The sequence below is a fragment of the Eubalaena glacialis genome, chromosome 11 (assembly GCF_028564815.1).
Source record: "Eubalaena glacialis isolate mEubGla1 chromosome 11, mEubGla1.1.hap2.+ XY, whole genome shotgun sequence".
Taxonomy (NCBI): domain Eukaryota; kingdom Metazoa; phylum Chordata; class Mammalia; order Artiodactyla; family Balaenidae; genus Eubalaena; species Eubalaena glacialis.
In genome coordinates this window covers 604,132-624,490 of record NC_083726.1, presented here as the reverse complement: position 1 = coordinate 624,490, position 20,359 = coordinate 604,132, and the positions used below count along the sequence as shown (strand labels likewise).

At 62.7% G+C, this 20,359-nt stretch overlaps 2 protein-coding genes across 2 annotated transcripts in view; both read left to right on the top strand.

The window, feature by feature from the left end:
- MOV10L1 (Mov10 like RNA helicase 1) overlaps positions 1-3,675 on the top strand; it is a 44,382-nt gene extending 40,707 nt beyond the window's left edge. Inside the window, exons 23-27 of the mRNA XM_061204903.1 lie at positions 1,304-1,453; positions 2,213-2,320; positions 2,881-3,018; positions 3,106-3,197; positions 3,305-3,675. Of these exons, the coding sequence (XP_061060886.1) occupies positions 1,304-1,453; positions 2,213-2,320; positions 2,881-3,018; positions 3,106-3,197; positions 3,305-3,335 (519 nt within the window). The 3' untranslated portion in view covers positions 3,336-3,675. The remainder of the gene's footprint in view (positions 1-1,303; positions 1,454-2,212; positions 2,321-2,880; positions 3,019-3,105; positions 3,198-3,304) is intronic.
- Positions 3,676-8,735: 5,060 nt separating this feature from the next.
- Positions 8,736-17,284, top strand: PANX2 (pannexin 2). The gene is made up of 3 exons (XM_061205324.1): positions 8,736-8,961; positions 14,913-16,343; positions 16,699-17,284. The coding sequence occupies exons 1-3, from the start codon at positions 8,736-8,738 to the stop codon at positions 17,040-17,042; spliced, it is 2,001 nt and encodes a 666-aa protein (XP_061061307.1). The 3' UTR covers positions 17,043-17,284.
- The last annotated feature ends 3,075 nt before the right edge of the window (positions 17,285-20,359 follow it).

The following is a 20,359-nucleotide window of genomic DNA, read 5'->3' as shown; positions in this document are numbered from 1 at the left end:
AGCTGTGGAGATGGAGGTGCTCGGTGTGAAAAGAAGAGAGTCCAGAAAGGTTACCTTATTTAGTGGGTATTTCTCGGGGGCCTGACTGTGTACTGGCTCCATTCTGGGCCCCCAGAAGAAAATGAGGGTGAGGCCTCTGGGGCTGGCTCGCAGGGAACAGCGGGGTCCACTCCCACTGTTGGAGCAAAAGGGCATTGCCGTCTGTTGTGACAAGGCTGCTGCACTGCCAGGGCCCTCGCTCCCCTGCAGGGCACTCCATCCCTGGAATCAGACCTCCAGGTGTCACCTATATGCTCCCCTCGTCAGCCCCTCCCCCAGAGCTCCAGAAAGACCCCCATCTGCCTCACTGCTCTGTCCCCAGCCCAGGGCATCTCGCAGAGGGGCCCAGTCGAGGGGGCAGCTGAGCCCCAGGAGCGCCCAAGGGGGGCCGGGCCCAAGGCAACCGGGGTCTTGTCCTAAAGGAAGTGCGGCCGGGAGCCGGGAGCCTGCGCCCAGACGGCAGGGCTGAGTGGGCAGCGTGGCTGCAGCCAAGCCTCAGGTTCTGACCGTCTGGCCCCTTACAGGAGAGGCACCAGCCTTTGGTCTAATTGGAAAACCAGCTTTGGACTTCACCTTCACCTGTTTTCTGCTTCATTAATTTCAGCTTTCTCTTTACCCCTTCCCCTCGCTAACTTGCTCGTCTTGACTTCGTTTGTCGTGATTCCCGTGAGACGGACGCTCGGCCCCTGTGCTCCGTGTCCTCCTCACAGGGGCTCGGGTGGCCATGCCCTCCCAGCTCTGCCCTTCCACGTGTGTCTTCGTGTCTGTCGAGACGCTTGTGACTTTATTTTCCTTTTTGACCCAGGAGTTCTAAAGAAGTATATTTCCACGTGGTTAAGAATGTTTGGGTGACCTATATTTTACTTCTAGTTTTATTAGGTTCTGACCAAGAACGAGGGCCTGTAAATTCTGCTTTTAAAAATTTGTGGCCAAATAGGTATCAGCCGGCCGGCCGCCTTCCCCAGGCCACGAGGTCTGCTCTCGCCAGGACGCAGGGGCATTTTGGCAGGGGGTGGGGTCCCAGTTCACAGACATGCCCAGCCAACCCTCCTCCCCCGGCATCTGTGCATCCAGGACGAGTCCTTACTGCTGAGCGTCCGTCTGTCCTGCTGGAACACAAGTCTGCACGAGAGCAGGGCTCCTCTGTCTCTGCTGAGTCACCACCCTGACGTCTCCCCTAGTTCATAGGCCCTTCACAAACTCCTGTGGAGAAAAGGACGTTTTGTGACGGACGTGCCATTCTCTTGTCTTCCTGCTAATGCAGGGCGACGAAGCTCGAGAGGGGCGAAGCCCGTCGTGGTTCAACCCTGCCGAGGCCGTCCAGGTCATGCGCTACTGCTGCCTGCTGGCCAGGAGCATCTCCAGCCAGGTGTCCGCTGGCGACATGGGCGTGATCACGCCTTACCGGAAGCAGGTGTGGGTCTGCTCCAGCCAGCTCCTCTGCGCCTTCCTGCCTTCCTCTGGGGTCTGAGGAAGGAAGGTGGACACGGCTCTCTCTGCATCTGTGGGGTGGGGTGGGGTGGGGGGCAGGGGCTGGGGACACGTGGTGACCTCACCTCGGCGCGCATGCGGTCTCTGGGTGTGAGAAGACCCATCCCCTGGGTGCTGAGGGAGCCGCCTCTGGTCCCCGCCCTCCAGCCTCTTGTGCTGGTAGGAGCTGAGCTTTTGTCCAAGTACTCTATGTTCCTTTTCACAATTTCAAGTTGCTTCTCCTTCACTAGCACCCTCTGGAGATCTTCACACACCCCCAGTCTTGCTCAGCTCATCAGCTGCCCCCCCTTCAGGACCGTCCCCCCGTCCTCTTCCTCCTGGCTTTCCTGTTGTGGCCACACAGCCTGGTTCCTGTCATAACCACTCAGGCCCCGGGGGTGGGATCCCCTGGATGGGCGCTCTCTCCCTGCCAACCCCAGGGGGCGCTCTGGCCCCGCCCCCACTCTCAGCACAGGGAGTCCTCACCTCTTGACGCAAAGCCCTGCTCCTGGGGGGTGCTGCCCCGGCCCCGTACACCCCACCTGAGATCAGGGTTTGTGCTGTGAGCAGCGTAGAGTTGATGAACCGAGATCGGGGGTTGAAAGGCCACGGGTGCTCAGTGGTTAACGTTCAGCTTACGCTGTACTATGTAAAGAATGGTCAGATTTGTGAAATTTTATCTTTGATCTCACCTCCTTCAAAGGTGGAGAAAATCAAAATTCTTTTGCGAAATGTTGATCTGATGGATATAAAGGTTGGATCCGTGGAGGAGTTTCAAGGACAAGAGTATCTGGTTATCATCATCTCAACTGTAGGTATCCCCGTCCCAGGGGCCTGCACCAGGCTGGCTGCTGTGCGGGGCCTCCCGGGGGCAGGAGGGGCCTTGGACCGTCACCTCGAGCAGTTAACTGTAGGGTGTTCTTTTTAAAAAAACAAAACGAAGAAGTACAGAAACCCAGGAAGAAGTAGTTAAATGTTGGAGAAGGAGGGCTGGGATGTGGAAGGGGCGGGATTGGCAAGGAGCCTGCGGGCCGGGAAGGGTGGCTCGGCTCTCGGAAGTCTGTTCTTCTCTTTAAAATTCCCTTTATGAACAGTGCGTGTTAACTGCAGGCAGGTTGGGGAGTTCAGGTAGGAGGAAAAGCAGCGTTGCCTCAAACCCCGCACCCGGAGGTCACCCCTTGGTGTTTGGAGTATCCCCTTGAGTATAGACAGAACGCGGTGAGGCCTACTCCTTGCCCACTGTCTTTCTCTTCTTTGACCACAGATGGAGTCATACTGATGTTTAACGTTTTTAAATGCTTTTATATATTGAGTTTCTTTCCACACCGAAAAATTTTAAACACTATTTTTATCCATCTCTTTGTTTCTTAGGTGCGGTCAAATGAAGACATATTTGAAGATGATAGATATTTTTTGGGATTCTTGTCCAACTCAAAAAGATTTAATGTTGCAATCACCAGACCCAAAGCCTTGCTGATTGTGGTGGGAAATCCTCATGTTCTTGTCAGGGTGAGCTGCGGCCCAGGGCTCAGGGAGAGGGGCCCAGTGGGGCAGCGGGATGGCTGTCAGGTACAAGCCCCGCCCCTTTGTCATCAGGATCCGTGTTTCGGGGCTTTGCTGGAGTACAGCATCACGAATGGGGTTTACACGGGATGCAACCTGCCGCCCGAGCTGCAGCCCCTGCAGAAGTGAGCACTGCCGTCTCCTGCCCCTGCGGGCCCTGCCCTTGGGCTGTGGCCGCCCTCCACCCCGTCCTGGGATGACATTTGGGGTCAGCGCCTCCTTCCTTTCACAGCTTAATGAGCAAACCTCAGTGCCCCTCGTAAGACCACCCTGGGAAGAGGGGGCTGCCAGCCCCCCGCGGTGGTCCCTGAGCGCGAGCCTGAGCTGTCATGGGGAGCCCCACTCACTGGACCCCGCATTTCCAAGTCTGCTGCCATGGCCGGGTGTGCGGCCGCCCCTGTCTGCCCAGCAGAGCCCCTGCTGAGAAGCGGTGGCCAGAGGCCGCGTTCCACGCCCCGAGGGACGCCATCTGGGCTGCGGCCTGCCTGGTTTCCAGCCGTGGCCACGGGCCTGGGGCCCCTGGTCTGACGTCTGCTCTCGCTGCTGTCAGCTCTGCACGCAGCCTGTGCCCACCCCTGGGCAGTCCCTGCAGCTGTCACCGAAATAAACGCTTGAGTGGGACACTTGCGTGGCCTCCGCGTCCAGTGTTGGGGGTGGCGGTCGGGCTTTCACGTGGCCTCCAGGCCCTTGAGCCACGTTCACTTCACACGCCAGCTGTGTGAAGCCTGGGGGCTCTGGGGGTCTTTGCCCAGGGCTGGGCCGGCAGGGCAGGGGTGGGGGTCAGCATCCTCCCCCGCCTGCATCCTGGTGCAGCTGGGCGGGGCCTGTATCCGAGTCTTTGGAGGTCACAGGTGGGGCCACAGAGACCTTCCCGTGAGTGCTGCAGAGGTGGAGGGCGTGGCGGGAGGGACAGGGCGGACATTGTCCGCACCAGGGGTCCCAAGGCCACCCCAGGACCCTAGCACCCCCCATGACTGGCTGCCCCCACCCCTGCTCCTCAGGGCCTTGTCCCTTTGTCGACAGCTGTGAGCACTGGAAATGCCGTCTCCTGGCTCACAGGTGGGGAAGTTGAGGCCCCGGTGGCTCAGCCCGGAGCCCACTGGGGCCCCCAGGCCTGGGGTTGGGCTCTCCTAACTGCGGACACACCACAAATGGCTGCTGTGGGTCAGTTGGTGGGGGAATGGCTGGGTTCAGAAACAGAGCCAGTAGCTTGTCAGGACACGAGAAGGTTCTGGCCTTGGCCGCATGCGTGGGCTGCCAGGACAGTTGCCAGGTCACTCTGAGCAGCCTGGAGCCCCACCTGGCAGAGTCTGAGTGGAAGTCAGGGTCCCACTGAACCCCCTCGGTCTGCATCTCCTGCCCACTTGCCACCTGGCTCTGCCCCCTTGGTCTTCTCCGTGACCGGGTCCCAGTGCAGCCCACTCTGCTTTGCCATGCCACCTTCTCCAGAGCAGGGTCTTGGGGGCCGGGCCTCTGACACCAACCGGTGACAGTGGAGACCTAGAAATTCCAGGGGGGAGCCAGTGTTGGCTGAGCACACGTGGCTGGGTCCCACTCTCCATCCTCGGTGGCGAGTGGCGGGATTTGGTCACCACCACGTGCCAGGGCAGGAGCTGCAGGCAGTAAGGGGCTGGGCGGGCATCCCAGTAAGGGGCAGTAAGGGGCTGGGTGGGCCAGGGGACATCTCAGCAGGGACCCAGAGGTGTGTCTGGGGTGGCAGTACTTAGAGCACACCTGTGTGCCAAGGGCAGGAGGGCGCTGCACAGCCTGGCTGGGCCAGAACAGGCAGGAGCCCCCATGTGACCTTTGGATGGGGATGGGGGCCGGTGCCCAAGCGGGGACCTCTGCTGCCTGTGGGCAGAAGCACACGGTGCCTGCCCTCCAGGGGTCAGAGTCTGTGGGAGGCCGAGCCGCCTAGACCAGCATGGACGCCTCGTGGAGCAGAGGTAGGAGGCCACAGGGGCTTCCCTGGTGGCGCAGTGGTTGAGAACCCGCCTGCCAGTGCAGGGGACACGGGTTCGAGCCCTGGTCCGGGAAGATCCCACATGCCGCGGAGCAACTGGGCCCATGTGCCACAGTTACTGAGCCTGTGCTCTAGAGCCCGTGAGCCACAACTACTGAGCCCACGTGCCCCAACTCCTGAAGCCTGCGTGCCTAGAGCCCGTGCTCCACAACAAGAGAAGCCACCACAATGAGAAGCCCACGCACCGCAACGAAGAGTAGCCCCCGCTCGCCGCAACTAGAGAAAAGCCTGCGCACAGCAACAAAGACCCAACACAGCCAAAAAAAAAAAAAGCACCGTGGGTAGGTGTGGCTGCACAGAGATCCCCTAAATGAAACTTGGAAATTGTGTGTCCCGCCCCTCGTTTGTAAGTTATCCAAGCTTTTCGTTTTTTAAAGCTGCTCATGCCCAGCGTGTTGTAAATGTTATCATTTTAAAGTAGAACAGTTCCAGCAGCCTTTTCAGCATCTCCGACAGATTCAAAATGCCATTGCAATTTGACGCTCGCCCTCGTCCACTTAAAAAGGACCCCAGCAAGCTGTCCTTTCACAGCTGTAAACATCATGTTTTTCCTCCTTCCTACAGAACTGCACCCCAGTGCGGAATGTGCTGGGTTGAAAGTTATGGCGTCACAGAGGGTCTGTTCTCCCGGGCACACGGTGGGCTGTGACCTGCCTCCCCACCCAGCCCTGCGGGGCCAGCTGAGAGCTCTGGCCAACGAAGGGCCAACAGAAGTGCCACAGGGCTCGAGTGGACCACCTTACCAGCTCCACTTCCTCCGCCAGGTGCCTGGGCACCCCAGGGCGGTGGCTCCAGTCTCCAGAGTGAGGGGGCCGGTGGGGCAGAGCTCCCAGCCCACCTGCTGTCCAAGTGTGGGGTGAGATGACCCTCCGCCGTGTTGTGCCATGGCCTGTCCTATCCAGCACCCTCGGCTGCTCCCAGACAAATACCTGCAGTACATCGAGGGGGTCGTTTGTCCTAATCTGTGAGACCATGCGGCCAGACCTGGGAACAAGAACTTCCTGTGTTCTCGGAATCGTTAGGTACGTACTCAATCAACACGAGGCACAGACATTGCAAATTTTCGTAACTGAACGTCGAAGTAGAATTGGAAATGCGTCAGTTAATGAGCCGCCCATCTTCAAGGGCGAACATTACTTGGGGTTCGCCCAAGTAATAAGACAGGGTTCAGCGTTAGGCTTTTTCCTATTTTTCGTCTTCATTGATATGCGAGCTGATAAAACGTCACCTAAATAGAGATGAGAATGAAGGTTTTGCTGTAGTAATGTCCCTCAACCTTCCAAAGTCCTTCCATGTGTCAAAAGCCACATGTCAATGGGTCAGCACGAGGAAGGGCAGGCTGCTCCCCTAATGCCATCCTGCCCCAGAGACAGGATTTGGGGAGGGTAGCCACCCAGTCTGGGCCGGCCGGGGGTGAGGACCAGCGCAGCCCCTGCTGTCCACCCCTGCCCAAGGGGCAGGGAGGGCGGAGCTCGGAGCCTCTGCAGGATCGGAGCCCCTAACCAGGTGTCACCTCCCCACCCAGGCCCTTCTCTGGGATGAGGACAGTGTCAGAGGGGCTGCCGTAATGTGGGGGTAGGGGTGCAGGGCCGCCAGCTCCGGCTGCGCCCTCTGTCCTGTGGGTCCCGTGCGCTCGTCCTGCCAGCATCCACCGCACACCCGCTGTGCTCCAGTGGCAACTCTGCCACCTGCCATAGCCACTTGCCAATTCTGAGAGCACACGGAGACCAGCGGTTTTTCTCCTAACCAGACTAACCAACTGAAATACACCACAGAAAGTGGCGGCTGTTTACAGCGGAGCTATTACAGGGTGTCTAGGAAGTAACCTGAAGAACCAACAAGACGTTACAGAGAAATAAGGATTCTATTACAGGAGGCACAGAAGATGTAAGTAAATGGAGGGGTGTGCCCTGTTCACCGATGGAACAGCCTAAGGCAGTGCAGACTTCCACCTTCCCCATCCTCCAAAATGTATACGGAAAAGGAAAGGCCATGAATACCTAAGCCATTAAATAAGGGAAAAGGAGAATGTGGGGGACCTCCATCGGCATGCGGGATCACGGAAACGTGCTGCTGCAGGGGAGAGGCCAGCCCCTGACTGGAGGTGTCTGGGTTGTTGGGGATGGAAGCAGCCCGACTCCCTCAGTGAGCAGTACACAGGTAGAACGGGTGGGCGTCGTCGCTCAGAAACACTGGTGAGTCTTCAAAAGCACAGCGACCCCCGGACTTCCCTGGGGGTCCAGTGGCTAAGAGTCCGCGCTCCCAGTGCAGGAGGCCCGGGTTCCATCCCTGGTGGGGGAACTGGATTCCCCGTGCATGCTGCAACTAAGACCCTGCGCAGCCTAAATAAATAAATATTTAAAAAAAAAAAAAAAAAGTGTGAAGCTCAGGCTTGTAGAGGACATCCCCCCTCTCTGAGCCCCCCTGGCAGGGGGTGGGAAATTAGCTCACAGCAGTGACCCAAGGCCTGCAAATATGGGTGCTTAAGACATAGTTGGATGAATTATTGAGTGAAGTTGAAACTCCAACTATGCTAAATATTTTATAAAGAGCACGTGTATATCCTATTACAGTAGAATGGGGATCTTTTATGAAAGAATAAGAAATGAAACAGCGAGTCTTGCAGTCAATCGGCATGAAGGTGGCAGCTGGGCTCTGCGCCAGAGACCGAACCCAGGAGGGTGCGAGAGGGGTGGTGCCTGAGGGTGGGCACGGGGGTGTCGGAGTGGAGGGGGTAAGGGTCAGGAAGATGCGGGCACAGGCCGCCCGGGAGAATGCCATTGACCAAGGCAAACGGATGGGGTGATGGGGAGGAGGTGCAGGGCTAGAGAGGCCGCGGGACCGCGTGGAGGCGACGCGGTGGTGGGGGGGGGGGGGGGCGGGGGGAGGGCACCGGGGCGACGGCTGCAGTGCAGAGGCCGTGAGGAGACGCCCCGCAGCGTCCGCCGGCCGGCTGCCCCGCGTGGGGGGTGGCGGTCCCCCGTCTGTGTCCGCAGCAGCCCGGGTGGGTGGGAGCCTCAGCGCCCACGGTGGCAGCCAGGCTTCGGTAGAGAGCGGAGAGCGGGTGCGGGAGGCGGACCAGGAACCCCTCTCCGCGGGGCGGCTCCCGGACGCGGGGCTGGAGGACGGGGGCCCAGGACGCGGCCGGCCCCGCCGCATCTCCACCGCGTGCAGCCACGCCCGCGCCTCGGGGGAGGCGAGCCCCCCACTCGGCCTCCCCCTCCTCCCCGCCCTGAGGAAGAGGAAGAACCAGGCATTGTTCATTCATTTTATTTAATTTAAATATTTTTTGCCAAGTCATCGCCGGCGCCGCATCCGCGTGCGGGGGGTGGGTGGGGGCGGGGCGGGGCGGGGGGGCGGAGCCACGCCGCGCGTCGCCGCAGGTAAACAGCCCCCTCCCCGCGGCGGGACCGCAGCCGCCGCCCGCCGCTCGGGGCGGGGGGGGGGGGGGTCCCGCCGCCGCCCCCGCCGGAAAGACGCGCCGGGGCTGCAGCCGAGGCGGGGGCGGCGGCCCCTGCGCCCCCCGCAGCCCGCGCCGGCCCGGGCGGCCCGACCCCTGCCCCGGGGGGCGGCGGCGGAGCGCCCCCCGCCCCCAGCGCGGGCCCCGCGCCCTGGGCCCCCCGCGCCCCCCACGCCGCCCATGCACCACCTCCTGGAGCCGTCCGCGGACATGGCGACGGCGCTGCTGGCCGGCGAGAAGCTGCGCGAGCTGATCCTGCCCGGCGCGCAGGAAGACAAGGCGGGCGCCCTGGCCGCGCTGCTGCTGCAGCTCAAGCTGGAGCTGCCGTTCGATCGCGTGGTCACCATCGGCACCGTGCTCGTCCCCATCCTGCTGGTCACCCTGGTCTTCACCAAGAACTTCGCAGGTGAGGCCGGAGGCGCGCGGCGGGAGGGGCGCGTGCCCTCTCGGGCCACCCTCGCTGCGCCAGCCGCTGCGGGCCTCCCCACTGGGGCCGGCAGTGTGGGCGGTGCCCCGGGGTCTCCCCGCAGACCCTCAACACTCCCCCAACCTTGCATGTGTCGCCGGGGCTGCTTCCCTGACCCCTCTTTTCCGATGTATTGAATTTACCTTCCGTTGGCTCACACCGGGCGGACCCGGCGGTCCCAGGCATCAAGGAGACGTGGGGTCTGGCGTGGAAGAGGGGCGACCAGAAGGGGGAGTGGGCAGGGTCTGAGGGAAGGAGGAGTGGCCAGGTGGGGACCAAGAAAGGAAGTTACAGGTGATGGGGACAGCGGACACCAAAGCACGGCCTCTGGGCAGGGTCCTGGGGCGGGTGGCGGGATGAAGACCCTGAGAAGTGGGCAGATTCTGGTCGGTTGGTTGGGGGGGGGCACTGGGAGGCTGAGCAGGTCTTGGGCAGAGGCCCCCCAGGCCAGGCAGGGCCTGGAGGAGCAGCAGGCCCAGCCCCTTTGAGGCTGGTGCGGGTAGAAGAAGAAACCAGACAAGGGCAGTGACCACGGCAGCGACCACGGCAGCGTGGACGTGATGAGAGGTTGAAGCTCCCGTCAACAGACGTGGTCCTGAGTAGATTCAGCGCATTTGGGCAGCACCTGAGGGCCTCTTAACGAGAGGTGACCCCAGGTGAGGCAGGAAGGAGGAGTGGGCTCCCGGGGCCCAAGGGTCCACACGAGGCAGGTGGGTGGGCGGCTGGAGACAGGAAACGGCCCCCCACGCAGGGTCTGGCTGGCAAGCAGTCTCAGGGCCCAGATGTCCAGGGAGGCCCCTCCGCAGCCCACCAGCCCGTGGCAGAGGGCGACTCTCCCCTGAGGGACGTGGACAGACTTCCTTGCACAAAGGACTCACCCGTTAGGGGTCCCTGTGACCTGAGGGTGGACGTTGTCCAGGCTGCCTCGTCCCACCCCCGGGTGGGGCCACTCCCGGGGTCAGCACGCTCCCCAGGAGCCTGGGGGGGAAGTCAGGCTGTGCACAGGTGTCTCCTGGGGCAGCCTTGACAGGTTGGCACAAACGTGTGACTCCAAACACTAGAGCCTTATTGTCTCACAGTGCAGAGGTCCAAAGTCCAAAATCCAGATGTGGGCAGGCCATGCTCCCGAAGCCCCAGGGAGGGTCCCTCCTTGCCTCTCCAGTTCTGGAGGCTCCGCAGTCCTGGGCCTTCTTTGGCTTCATTGTGGCTGCATCACCTGATCTCTGCCTGCGTTTTCACACCTCCTCCTGGGTGTCTGTCTAAATTTCCCTCCTCTTATGAGGACACCAGTCATTGGATCGGGGCTCCCTTGATCCAGCGTGACTCATCTCAACTTGATCACATCTGCAAAGACTCTTTCCAAACAAGGTCACATTTCACAGGTACCAGGGCTTGGGGCTAGAACATCTTTTGGGGGAACAATCCTACCACTCCAGATGCACACGGTGGGGCAGGCTCAGGACTCAGTCGCCCTCAGGCGACCTCCTGGGACAGGGCCACCACCTTGATATTCTGCTGTGAACCAGCTCCCCCCATGTCGGGGGACCTCAGCACCTCTGCATCCAGCCAGGCTGGGCTTCTGGGTCTCCCCGAGTCCTTCATCTCTGCTCCTGGCGGTACCCTTGGCCTCCCTGTGCCACCTGCCCTTTCACACCCACCTGCGTGTGTCTGGGGACACGCCTGGGCCCGATGCTGGTCAGGAGGGGCACGGTGCCTCCCTAGCGAGGGCGAGGCCGGCCTTCTGAGCCAGGGCAGGCGGGTGCCGGTCCTGCGGCCCAGCATCCCGTGACCCAAAACCCACCCGGTGGAGCGTGTCTGGCACGCGGGGCCCAGGTCTGCCCCGTGGTAATCCTGTTCCAGGTCACAGAGCAAATGGGGGGTGGCAGTGGCTCCACAAGCTCTCCCGCTGCTGAGTGACTGAGGCCGCGCAGTCCCCTTGCTCCCCCCGCGGTTCGGGGCAGTGGCGGCTGCCTCTCCTGCTCGCCTGGATCAGGGTCCGTCTACCTGGCGTTCCTCACAGAGCTCAGAATCGTCCCCGGGTCCCTTCTCCAGATCTGAGGACAGTAGGGGACCACTGCAGTGGACCAAAGGGGGGCAAGAGGAAGCGAGGTCAGAAGCTCTGACCCTCAAGGGGCGCTGGAGGCCTCTCCAGCTGCATCCCCCGCCCCCAGACAGGAGCACACCCGAGCCATCCCCTCAGCACTGGGTCACCATCCACCTTCAGGTTCCGAGCCCAGGGGTGTGGGTATGTCCTGCCACTGCTGGAAGGATCCACGTCCCATCCACTGGAGCCCGGCTCAGCTCGAGGGGACCCGGCGCTCACCCCCACCAGCCCACCCAGCACCCAGATCCTCACCTGGTGCCCTGGCGCAGGGGATGGGGGTCCGACGTGTCTGCCTGTTGGTGACACGTGGGCAAGCACATGCTGGCCGTTGGGCTCATGGTGAGGAGCCAGCCAGGCGGGGACCTCCCTGAACACCGGGGCCTGTGTGCATCCCCAGGCTGGAGGGTGGCAGGTGGCGGGAAGGCCCCCGTGGCTCCACAGACACCCCCACTGTGCAGACCCGTTCAGTGGTGGATGGAGGGTCAGCCAGGCGCACGGCCAAAAGAGAGGATGGCGGGGGAGCGGGGCGTTGAAGGGTTACCGGTTTCTCCAGATGTTATGTGGGCCCTGGGAAGAGGGGACCAACAGCTGCTTTTTCCTAAAATAGCCAAACACAGGCAGACCTCGTTTTATTGTGCTTCGCAGATATTGCGTTTCTCACGATTTGAAGGTTTGTGACAACCCTGCGACGAGCAGGTCTCCTGGCGCCATTTTTCCAACAGCATTTGCTCAGTTCGTGTCTCTATGCCACATTTTGGTAATTCTCACAATATTTCAAACTTTTTCCTTATTAATACATTTGTTACGGTGACCTGTGAGCAGTGATCTTTGATGTTACTATTGCGAAAAGATTGCGACTCGCTGAAGGCTCAGACGATGGGTGGCATTTTTTAGCAATAAAGTATTTTTAATTAAGGTATGTACATTGGTTTTTAGACATACATACAGCATGTAGACATAGACTACAGTATAGTATAAACATTATTTTTATATGCACTGGGAAAGAAAAGAATTTGTGTGATTTGCTTTATTGTGATCTTCGCTTTATCGCTGGCGTCTGGAACCAAACCCTCGACATCTCCGAGATGCCTGTAACGGGTGTGCCTCTTCTACCCCCAGTCAGGCAGGGTCTCCAAGGGAACTGGGGCGCTCGGGCTGGGAGGGGACGCTGTCGAGGGCTGGGCTTGGCCTGGGGACCGGGAGCAGCCCCGGAATTGCAGCGAATTCGGAATCGCACACACGGCTTCTTCCCCTAAGCGGCCTCGCAAGCCCTGGCTGTTGCTCTGGCTCGATGTTCTCCACGGCACCGCAGTCGGCCCTGCGCGCTCCACGACGGGGTCTCTGGGAGCACCCGGGGCTGCGAGGACCCTGGCCCCGGTGTCCTCTCGGGGCATAGCCAGGGGTGCTCGGGTCCAGAGTCCACAGTGCCATCCTCAGGAAAGGTGCCCTGGGTGAGCTGGCTGGGTCTGCGTGTCCCCGTCGGACACCCGTGCTGGCACCGCAGTGTTTGAGCGCCCGGTGCCCAGGGCCCTTGGCTCAGCGGTCGCCCCCACCCCCAACCAGAGTCCGGCCCAGGACCCAGGCCCCTGCAGCTCAAGTCAGGACATGCGGCCGCAGCTCTTCCGGGCCAGGGTCACTGCACACGTGTGTCCTGAGGCACCTGCATGACACACCCGGTCTCTGCTGGGCTGTTGGACCTGCTTTGCAGGTCAGGGAAAGACAGAGACCCCGGTGTAGAGCCCGAGGGGCCCTGGAGCTGGGCCTCTCCTGAGCCAGGGCTCATCCCTCCTCCCCTCCCAGCAGCCAGGGGGCGGTGGCAGACGTGAGAGGATGTGGGGACCCATGGGGGCCCTGCTTCCATCCACGGGTGACCCAGCTCCCCTGTGCCTGCAGCACTCACGGCCAGGGGACAGGCCCCCTCCGTGCCCCAGAGCCGCGGCACCCTCCCAGTTCCCCTGGGGCCTGGACCAGGGGCCTGGGAGTCCCGGGGACCTCTCCCCACCGTCCTTTTCCCCCAGAGAAGAGCGTCTGCCCTTCCTTGGCCTGGAGTTGGCTGTGAGGACAAAAAGCAAGTGAATAAAATGCTATCTTCTCAACCACGAGGGGGGATCCTGTGCCTTTTCCATGTTCTCTGAGCCCAACTCACCACTAGGCCCCAAATCTGTGTCCTCGTCAGGGGCCTTGGGCTGTGGGTACCAGCGTTTCCTGACCCAGCCCCATCCCTCGTGTGCCCATGGCACAGCTTCCTCATGGAGCCCCTGGCCTTGCCACCACAGCCGAGCAAAGCTCACCCGCCCGTCACTTCTGCTCCCAGGCCCTCCGTGACTCCCCAGTGCCTGCCATGTGGAGCCCCAGGTCCTGCTGCCATGGCCGTTGGACCACACCACCTGGAACGAGCTGTGGGCCCCACTCCGGTGATCCTGAGGCCCACCTCAAGCCCCCCTCAACCCTCAGGATGGTGCGGGGCTGTCACGCTGGTGGCAATGGCTGGGGCTCTGCGTATGTATGTAAGAGGCCAGGTGACCTCCGTGCGCTGGGACCGAAGGCACTTGTGGGGTCTCCGTGCCCAGATGTGTAGCCGGGGCACCAGCAGTGACTGTCTGCCTCTCCCAGCCTCAAAGGCCAGGCTTAACGTGGGGCAGGCCTTGGGAGGGGCCTGCACAGACAGACAGACAGGTGCGTTGGTCCCCACTGCTTCCTGGTGTCAAGCCTCGTGGGGTGAGGGGCTTAAGCTGGAGCAGAGGGAGACTCAGCGGACCCGCCCTGGGGGCCATTCTTCGGGCTGCGAGGGAGGGTCCAGGCTAGGGCGGGCTGGCACGTATGCTAGCTGTGGTCGGGCTGGGGCCACTGACCTCCTGTCAGTGGGACGCTGCCCTCTGGGCGGGGGGCCTGGGCTCTGCCACTTGCAAGAGGGCTCACGCGCCCGGTCTGTGGTGACAAGGACTGGAGCCTGGCCTGACGGCCGAGTGGCCCGGCCTTCAGGGGCCGTGAACGGTGACGCCCTGCCCTGAGGACGGCTCCAAGCCGGCCAAGCTCTGCCCTCTGAGAAGCGTTCACCGGGAGGCCCAGCTGGAGGGCAGGGAGGGGGGGGGCAGCGTCCCACGTTCTCCGCTGTTGGTTTGTGCCTCTCCTCACCTGGGGAGAGACAGCTCAGTGACAACCGTTTTTCCTGCGTGACATGGCGGGCTGGGTGGTGAATCCTCCCTGTCGGATCCCCGGGGTGGCTGCCCCTGCCCACCCAGTGTCCAGGGACCCCAGGCCTGCCCTCCCCCAGGACAGTGGGTCTTGGGGGGACACTCCTCAACTCTCAAGGGCAGGCAGGGCCACTTTTGTTGTTCTTTAGTTGTGCCACCGTAACTGCCTCTGGGTAGGTAGGACCTGGCCAGGACACCTCCTGCCCTTCTCAAGATGGAGCCCGGGGCAGTGCCAGGCTGGGGGCTGGTCCAGCTGTGCCACTGGAAGAGAAGCCCCGGCTGAGTGGTGTGGCCTGTGCCGCTCTCTCTGGGACTTGTCCCTGTGTGCACATGGGGACGTTATGGCACTCGGAGGGGGGCCTGAGGTTCCAAGTGCAGGTAGGCCCCCCAAGGCGGGGTGGGCATGGCTGTACCCTCCACCCCCAACCCACCTCTGTCTGTGCCACAGCTGACTGCTGCACGTGAGGGGCGGGGTACCCGGGGTGAGACCCACGCCACCACGCTGAGATGTGCAGAAGGGGGCTCAGCGCGGGGCAGGCGGGAGGGGTCCGATGCCCGGCTTGCCCCCAGCCCCCTCTCCTCTCTGCCCCCAGAGGAGCCCATTTACTGCTACACGCCGCACAACTTCACCCGCGACCAGGCGCTGTACGCCCGCGGCTACTGCTGGACGGAGCTGCGGGACGCGCTGCCCGGCGTGGACGCCAGCCTGTGGCCGTCGCTGTTTGAGCACAAGCTGCTGCCCTACTCGCTGCTGGCCTTCGCGGCCATCATGTACGTGCCCGCGCTGGGCTGGGAGTTCCTGGCGTCCACGCGCCTCACCTCCGAGCTCAACTTCCTGCTGCAGGAGATCGACAACTGCTACCACCGGGCTGCCGAGGGCCGCGCGCCCAAGATCGAGAAGCAGATCCAATCCAAGGGGCCTGGCATCACGGAGCGCGAGCGGCGTGAGATCATCGAGAACGCGGAGAAGGAGAAGAGCCCCGAGCAGAACCTGTTCGAGAAGTACCTGGAGCGCCGCGGCCGCAGCAACTTCCTGGCCAAGCTCTACCTGGCGCGGCACCTGCTCATCCTGCTGCTGAGCGTGGCGCCCATCTCCTACCTGTGCACCTACTACGCCACCCAGAGGCAGAATGAGTTCACCTGCGCGCTGGGCGCGGCCCCGGGGGGCGGCCCGGCCGTGCGTGTCACCTGCAAGCTGCCGTCTGTGCAGCTGCAGCGCATCGTGGCGGGCGTGGACATCGTGCTGCTCTGCTCCATGAACCTCACCATCCTCGTCAACCTCGTCCACCTCTTCATCTTCCGCAAGAGCAACTTCATCTTCGACAAGCTGCACAAGGTGGGCATCAAGACCCGCCGGCAGTGGCGCCGCTCGCAGTTCTGCGACATCAACATCCTGGCCATGTTCTGCAACGAGAACCGCGACCACATCAAGTCGCTCAACCGGCTGGACTTCATCACCAACGAGAGCGATCTCATGTACGACAACGTGGTGCGGCAGCTGCTGGCCGCGCTTGCGCAGTCCAACCACGACGCCACGCCCACCGTGCGCGACGCGGCCGTGCAGACCGTGGACCCCAGCGCCAACCCCGCCGAGCCCGAGGGCGACGCTGAGCCGCCCGTGGTCAAGCGGCCCCGCAAGAAGATGAAGTGGATCCCCACCAGCAACCCGCTGCCCCAGCCCTTCAAGGAGCCTCTGGCCATCATGCGCGTGGAGAACAGCAAGGCCGAGAAGCCCAAGCCCGTGCGCCGCAAGACGGCCACCGACACGCTGATCGCGCCGCTGCTGGACGCGGGCGCGCGCGCCGCGCACCATTACAAGGGCGGCGGGGGCGACGCGGGCCCGCCCCCCGACAAGAAGCATGCCCGCCACTTCTCCCTGGACGTGCATCCCTACATTCTGGGCACCAAGAAGGCCAAGGCCGAGGCCATGCCTGCCGCCCTGCCGGCCTCCCGGAGCCAGGAAGGGGGCTTCCTGTCCCAGGCAGAGGAGTGTGGGCTGGGCCTGACCGCGGCATCCACCACAGGTAGGGATGGGCAGGGCTGGAGGGGCGTGACAGGGGTTAAGGACTGAACCAGCCGGATGGAAGCAGGGGGTGGGCAAGGGAGCCAGCTGCCAGGGTGACGACAGGCGGGACCCTCACTCGAGGGCCCTGTGAAGCACACGGGATGAAGGGCTGGCGGGGACACACGGTAAGGTTGCTCGGCACCTGAAGAAGTTTCTGGAAACGGGCGCCACTGCTCCTGGGGCGGCCAGAGTCCCCCCAGGCCGGCCGCTGTGTGCGGGAGCTTCAGAGCTCCAGCCGGCCAGGCGGGAGGAGGGGGGAGGCAGCAGGTGGGGAGAGGGGCCTCCAGAGGCTCTGTGCTCTGGGCTGTTTGCAGATGCACCGCTCCCCGAGAAGGAGGTCCTGTTCCCAGCAGAGCCAGCCCGGGCCGCGCTGCCCTCGGGGGGCCCGTTTCACGTCTGCTCGCCCTCCGCCGCCCCCGCCACGGCCCCTCTGTCGCCAGCCAGCCTGGGCAAGCCTGATCCCCTCGCCATCCTGAGCCGCAACGCCACCCACCCGCTGCTGCACATCAGCACCCTGTATGAGGCACGGGAGGAGGAAGACGGGGCGCCCCGAGCGCCCCCGGATGTGGGCAGCCTCATCCCCATCCCTCCCCCGCAGCAGATCCTCATCGCCACCTTTGAGGAGCCCAGGACAGCAGTGAGTACTGTGGAGTTCTGAGGGGACAGGGCTGCCCAGGCCGTCGCAGGCCCCCCTGCATGCCCGCAGTGTGCCACTGCCCCCAGCCCCCCGTGGACGCGGCCTCCGCTTCGCCCGGCACTGCCCACACCCCGGCCTCCTGTCCGCATGCCACGGGGCTCAGCGCCTCGCCTACCCGGCCCCTCACATGGCATCGTCGGGGCGCTGGCTGGGCCAGGGGCTGGCCGTGACCCCCGTAGGGCCCGTGGCCAGAAAGGCCCAGAGCCGCCACCCCCCTCCCCTGCATCAGGCGCTCGGCTGTGAGATGAAGAATTTATTTTTTTAGTTGATTTTGTCTTGGGCTTGGGATGCTGGCCCATGAGGGGCCGGGCGGTGGCAGGACAACTCAGGAGGGAGCTGGGGATGGTGGCACCTCAGGGCTGCCCCCTGCAGGGACCGGGAGCCCTCGGTGGGAGGGGCCACTCTCCAGTCAAAGGTCAACGTGCACTTTCTCCTCGTATCCCGACAAACCTGTACTTTATTTTACTATGATTACTGTAACTAGCGAGTATATTTATTACCAGGAGGCTTCAGACGCATTCAAAACAAAGGATGTTGTGTGTGTGAGTGTGGGAGCGTGCGGGCGAGAGAGCGAGGGCGCCAGCGTGCCAGTGGGTGTGTGCATTAGCGGGTAAGCGTGCGAGTGTGTGCGTGAGTGGGCACGGGGTGAGGCTGGGCGAGGGCGCCAGCGTGCCAGCGAGGGCAGGAATCCAACGCAATAACCACGTCCCCTCCAAGGCCATCAGCACCCCCCCGCCCAAGGGTCCACGACGCTTCCGTGGGAGCCCAGGGCCGGCGCTGGGCGGGGCTGTCCCTATTACCTCAGCCACGGCGACAACGTGACAGTATTAACAAGGTAGCACCGAGCATATCAATAAAGATTATTCTGATACCCCTGAGTCCTGAGTGGTCCATCCTGCCGGAGGCCTGTGGTCCAGCTGAGGCCTCCTGTGTCCAGGGCCTCCACCCAACTTGCACGGGGTGGAGGTGCTGGGGGCGGGGGACGGCAGGGCCGTGGGAGGCGCCCCGATGCCCTCCAGGTCGCCTGGGGGCCCTGCTGCATCCACAGCTGAATGAGAACACACAGTCGTCATGCGGCTGACACACTCTGGTCTCCAGCTAACGTGCGTGCATTCTGGGCCACAGGGTGATTCACACAGACTCAGTGGAGATGGTGTGAGCCCCCCCCCAGGAAGCCGGCCCCCCTCCATCAGACGCTTGAGGGCAGGGACTGCCAGGTACACTTGGGGGGAATAGCAAGAACTGGCAGGACTCAGGAGGGCTTCCTGGAAAGGGTGCCCCTAATGTGCTCTGGAGATGTTCATGTCACGGGGATCGCGGGCGGGGGGCGTCTTTCCTCACCAGGCCCAGCATGCAGGTGGGGATGAGGCTGGTCCCAGGCGTGCACCAAGGAGTCACACACCCCGTAGGCCACAGCAGGAGACCCCGAGGGTCTGAAGAGAGGCTCGTTGGAGGCAGGTGGCTGGGGCAGCTGGGCCAGAAACCTCTGGGGGCTAGAGCAGGTGGGGTGCGGGCCTCAATCACAAGGGGGCTCAGCCGAGATCAGGGTGGGACCACCTGCTGCACCGTGTGGAGGCCTGACTGGCCTGGCCTCCTCGAAGCCCCTCCGCAGGCCCCTCCCTGGAGCAGCCCTGAGCTGGGCAGGCTGGGCTTCCCGGGAGTGCGGTCGATCCATCATCCGGGGCTGCATCCCAACTTGGGTGTTTTTGTTTTTGTTTTTTATAAATTTATTTCTTTTTGGCTGCGTTGGGTCTTGGTTGCTGCGTGTGGGCTTTCTCTGGTTGCGGTGCGCGGGCTTCTCATTGCGGTGGCTTCTCTTGCTGCGGAGCATGGGCTCTAGGCGCGCAGGCTTCAGTAGTTGTGGCACACGGGCTCAGTAGTTGTGGCTCGCGGGCTTAGTTGCTCCGCGGCATGTGGGATCTTCCCGGACCAGGGCTCGAACCCGTGTCCCCTGCACTGGCAGCGGATTCTGAACCACTGCGCCACCAGGGATGTCCCCCAACTTGGGTTTTAGATGTAGGTTTTTATCATCACTCAGGTATGGTGAAGCCAAGAGATCAGGAGACGACCGCCACTGCAAAGACAGTTTATCACAGGTCCCAAGAGGAGTGGGCCCCAGGGCCGGTCAGGAGGCAGGGAGAGGGGACACGTGGGCAGGAGCCTTCACTGGGTTTCCGCAGGGAGAGATGCAAGGCAGGGTGAGCAGGCTCAGGACCGGCCAGCGTGAATAATCTCGGTGGGCTCAGGGCGGAGGGGCTGCCCCTAGTTGTCAGTGCCTGGCCCAGGTGATTGGGGCAGGCAGAGGGTGGCCCCAAGGACATAGAGTGCCCCATGGAGGAGGGATGGTCTGGGGCTGTGGATGGCTGGTTTGCTTGTGAAACTGTTTGCTGTCTCTAGGAATTGGCTGACTCTGGGAGGGGCAGTCTCTCCAGGGTCAGCACGGCCCCAGAGGGCAAAACAGTACAATTCATAGCCCCTGTCCCCAGAAAGCACTCACCCTCACCCGAGTCAGGACACTCTCCCCAGCCCAGCATCCCAGGTCATATGGCCTGCTGCCTCTTGGGCTGGCACTCACTATTTCCACTCGTCTGGGGAAGGGACCCCACAGGACCCAGGCAGGCTGACCAGGTCCTGCAGGGTGGGATGAGCCCCTGGCCCCTCGGTCCCACGTGGGCAGCCAGCTCCGTGGTGGTGGTGAGCCGGGCACTGGGGCCAAGGTGACCCTGCAGGGGTAGGTGCTGCTGTGCCCACCCAGGAGTCCAATTCCCACTCACCTCAGGCAGCAGCGTTTGCCACGGGCCCCCTGGCAATCCCTGAGCGGGGCTGGAGCCCAGACCGGCTCCCCACCCCTGCCCGTGCACACTCAGGGGCTCTGCTCAGAGTGGAGACAGTCCCAGAGACCCGCGGGGCACGCTGCCTGGCCGTGCGCTGAGTCCACGGAGGCCACAGAAGTTCCTCATGCACATGCGTCCAGGCGGGGCTAAGGCACACCGGCCACTGAGCGCCCCCCCCGCCCCCGGTCTCTGTCTTCGGCGGGACTGCTGTGCCCAGCCCTGCCCCCTGAGCCAAGGCCTGGCAGGACATTTCAGACCAGTCTCCTCCAGCGGCCTGTTCCTTGGTGTGTGACCTGACCCATTGCCCTGGGGAACAGAAGGGAGTCAGCGTCCCACAGAAGCAGACCTCTTCCTGCAGGTGCCAGGGATACCACCTTGCCCGGAGGGGGCAGAGGGCGCACCGTGGGCATCAGCATTCCTTTGACACACCCTCCACACCTGCCT

Coding starts and splice junctions, on each gene's coding strand:
- PANX2 (XM_061205324.1), top strand. CDS start 8,736: ATGCACCACCTCCTGGAGCCGTCCGCGGACATGGCGACGGCGCTGCTG. Junction 8,962..14,912: donor CTTCACCAAGAACTTCGCAG/GTGAGGCCGGAG, acceptor CTCTGCCCCCAG/AGGAGCCCATTTACTGCTAC. Junction 16,344..16,698: donor GACCGCGGCATCCACCACAG/GTAGGGATGGGC, acceptor GGCTGTTTGCAG/ATGCACCGCTCCCCGAGAAG.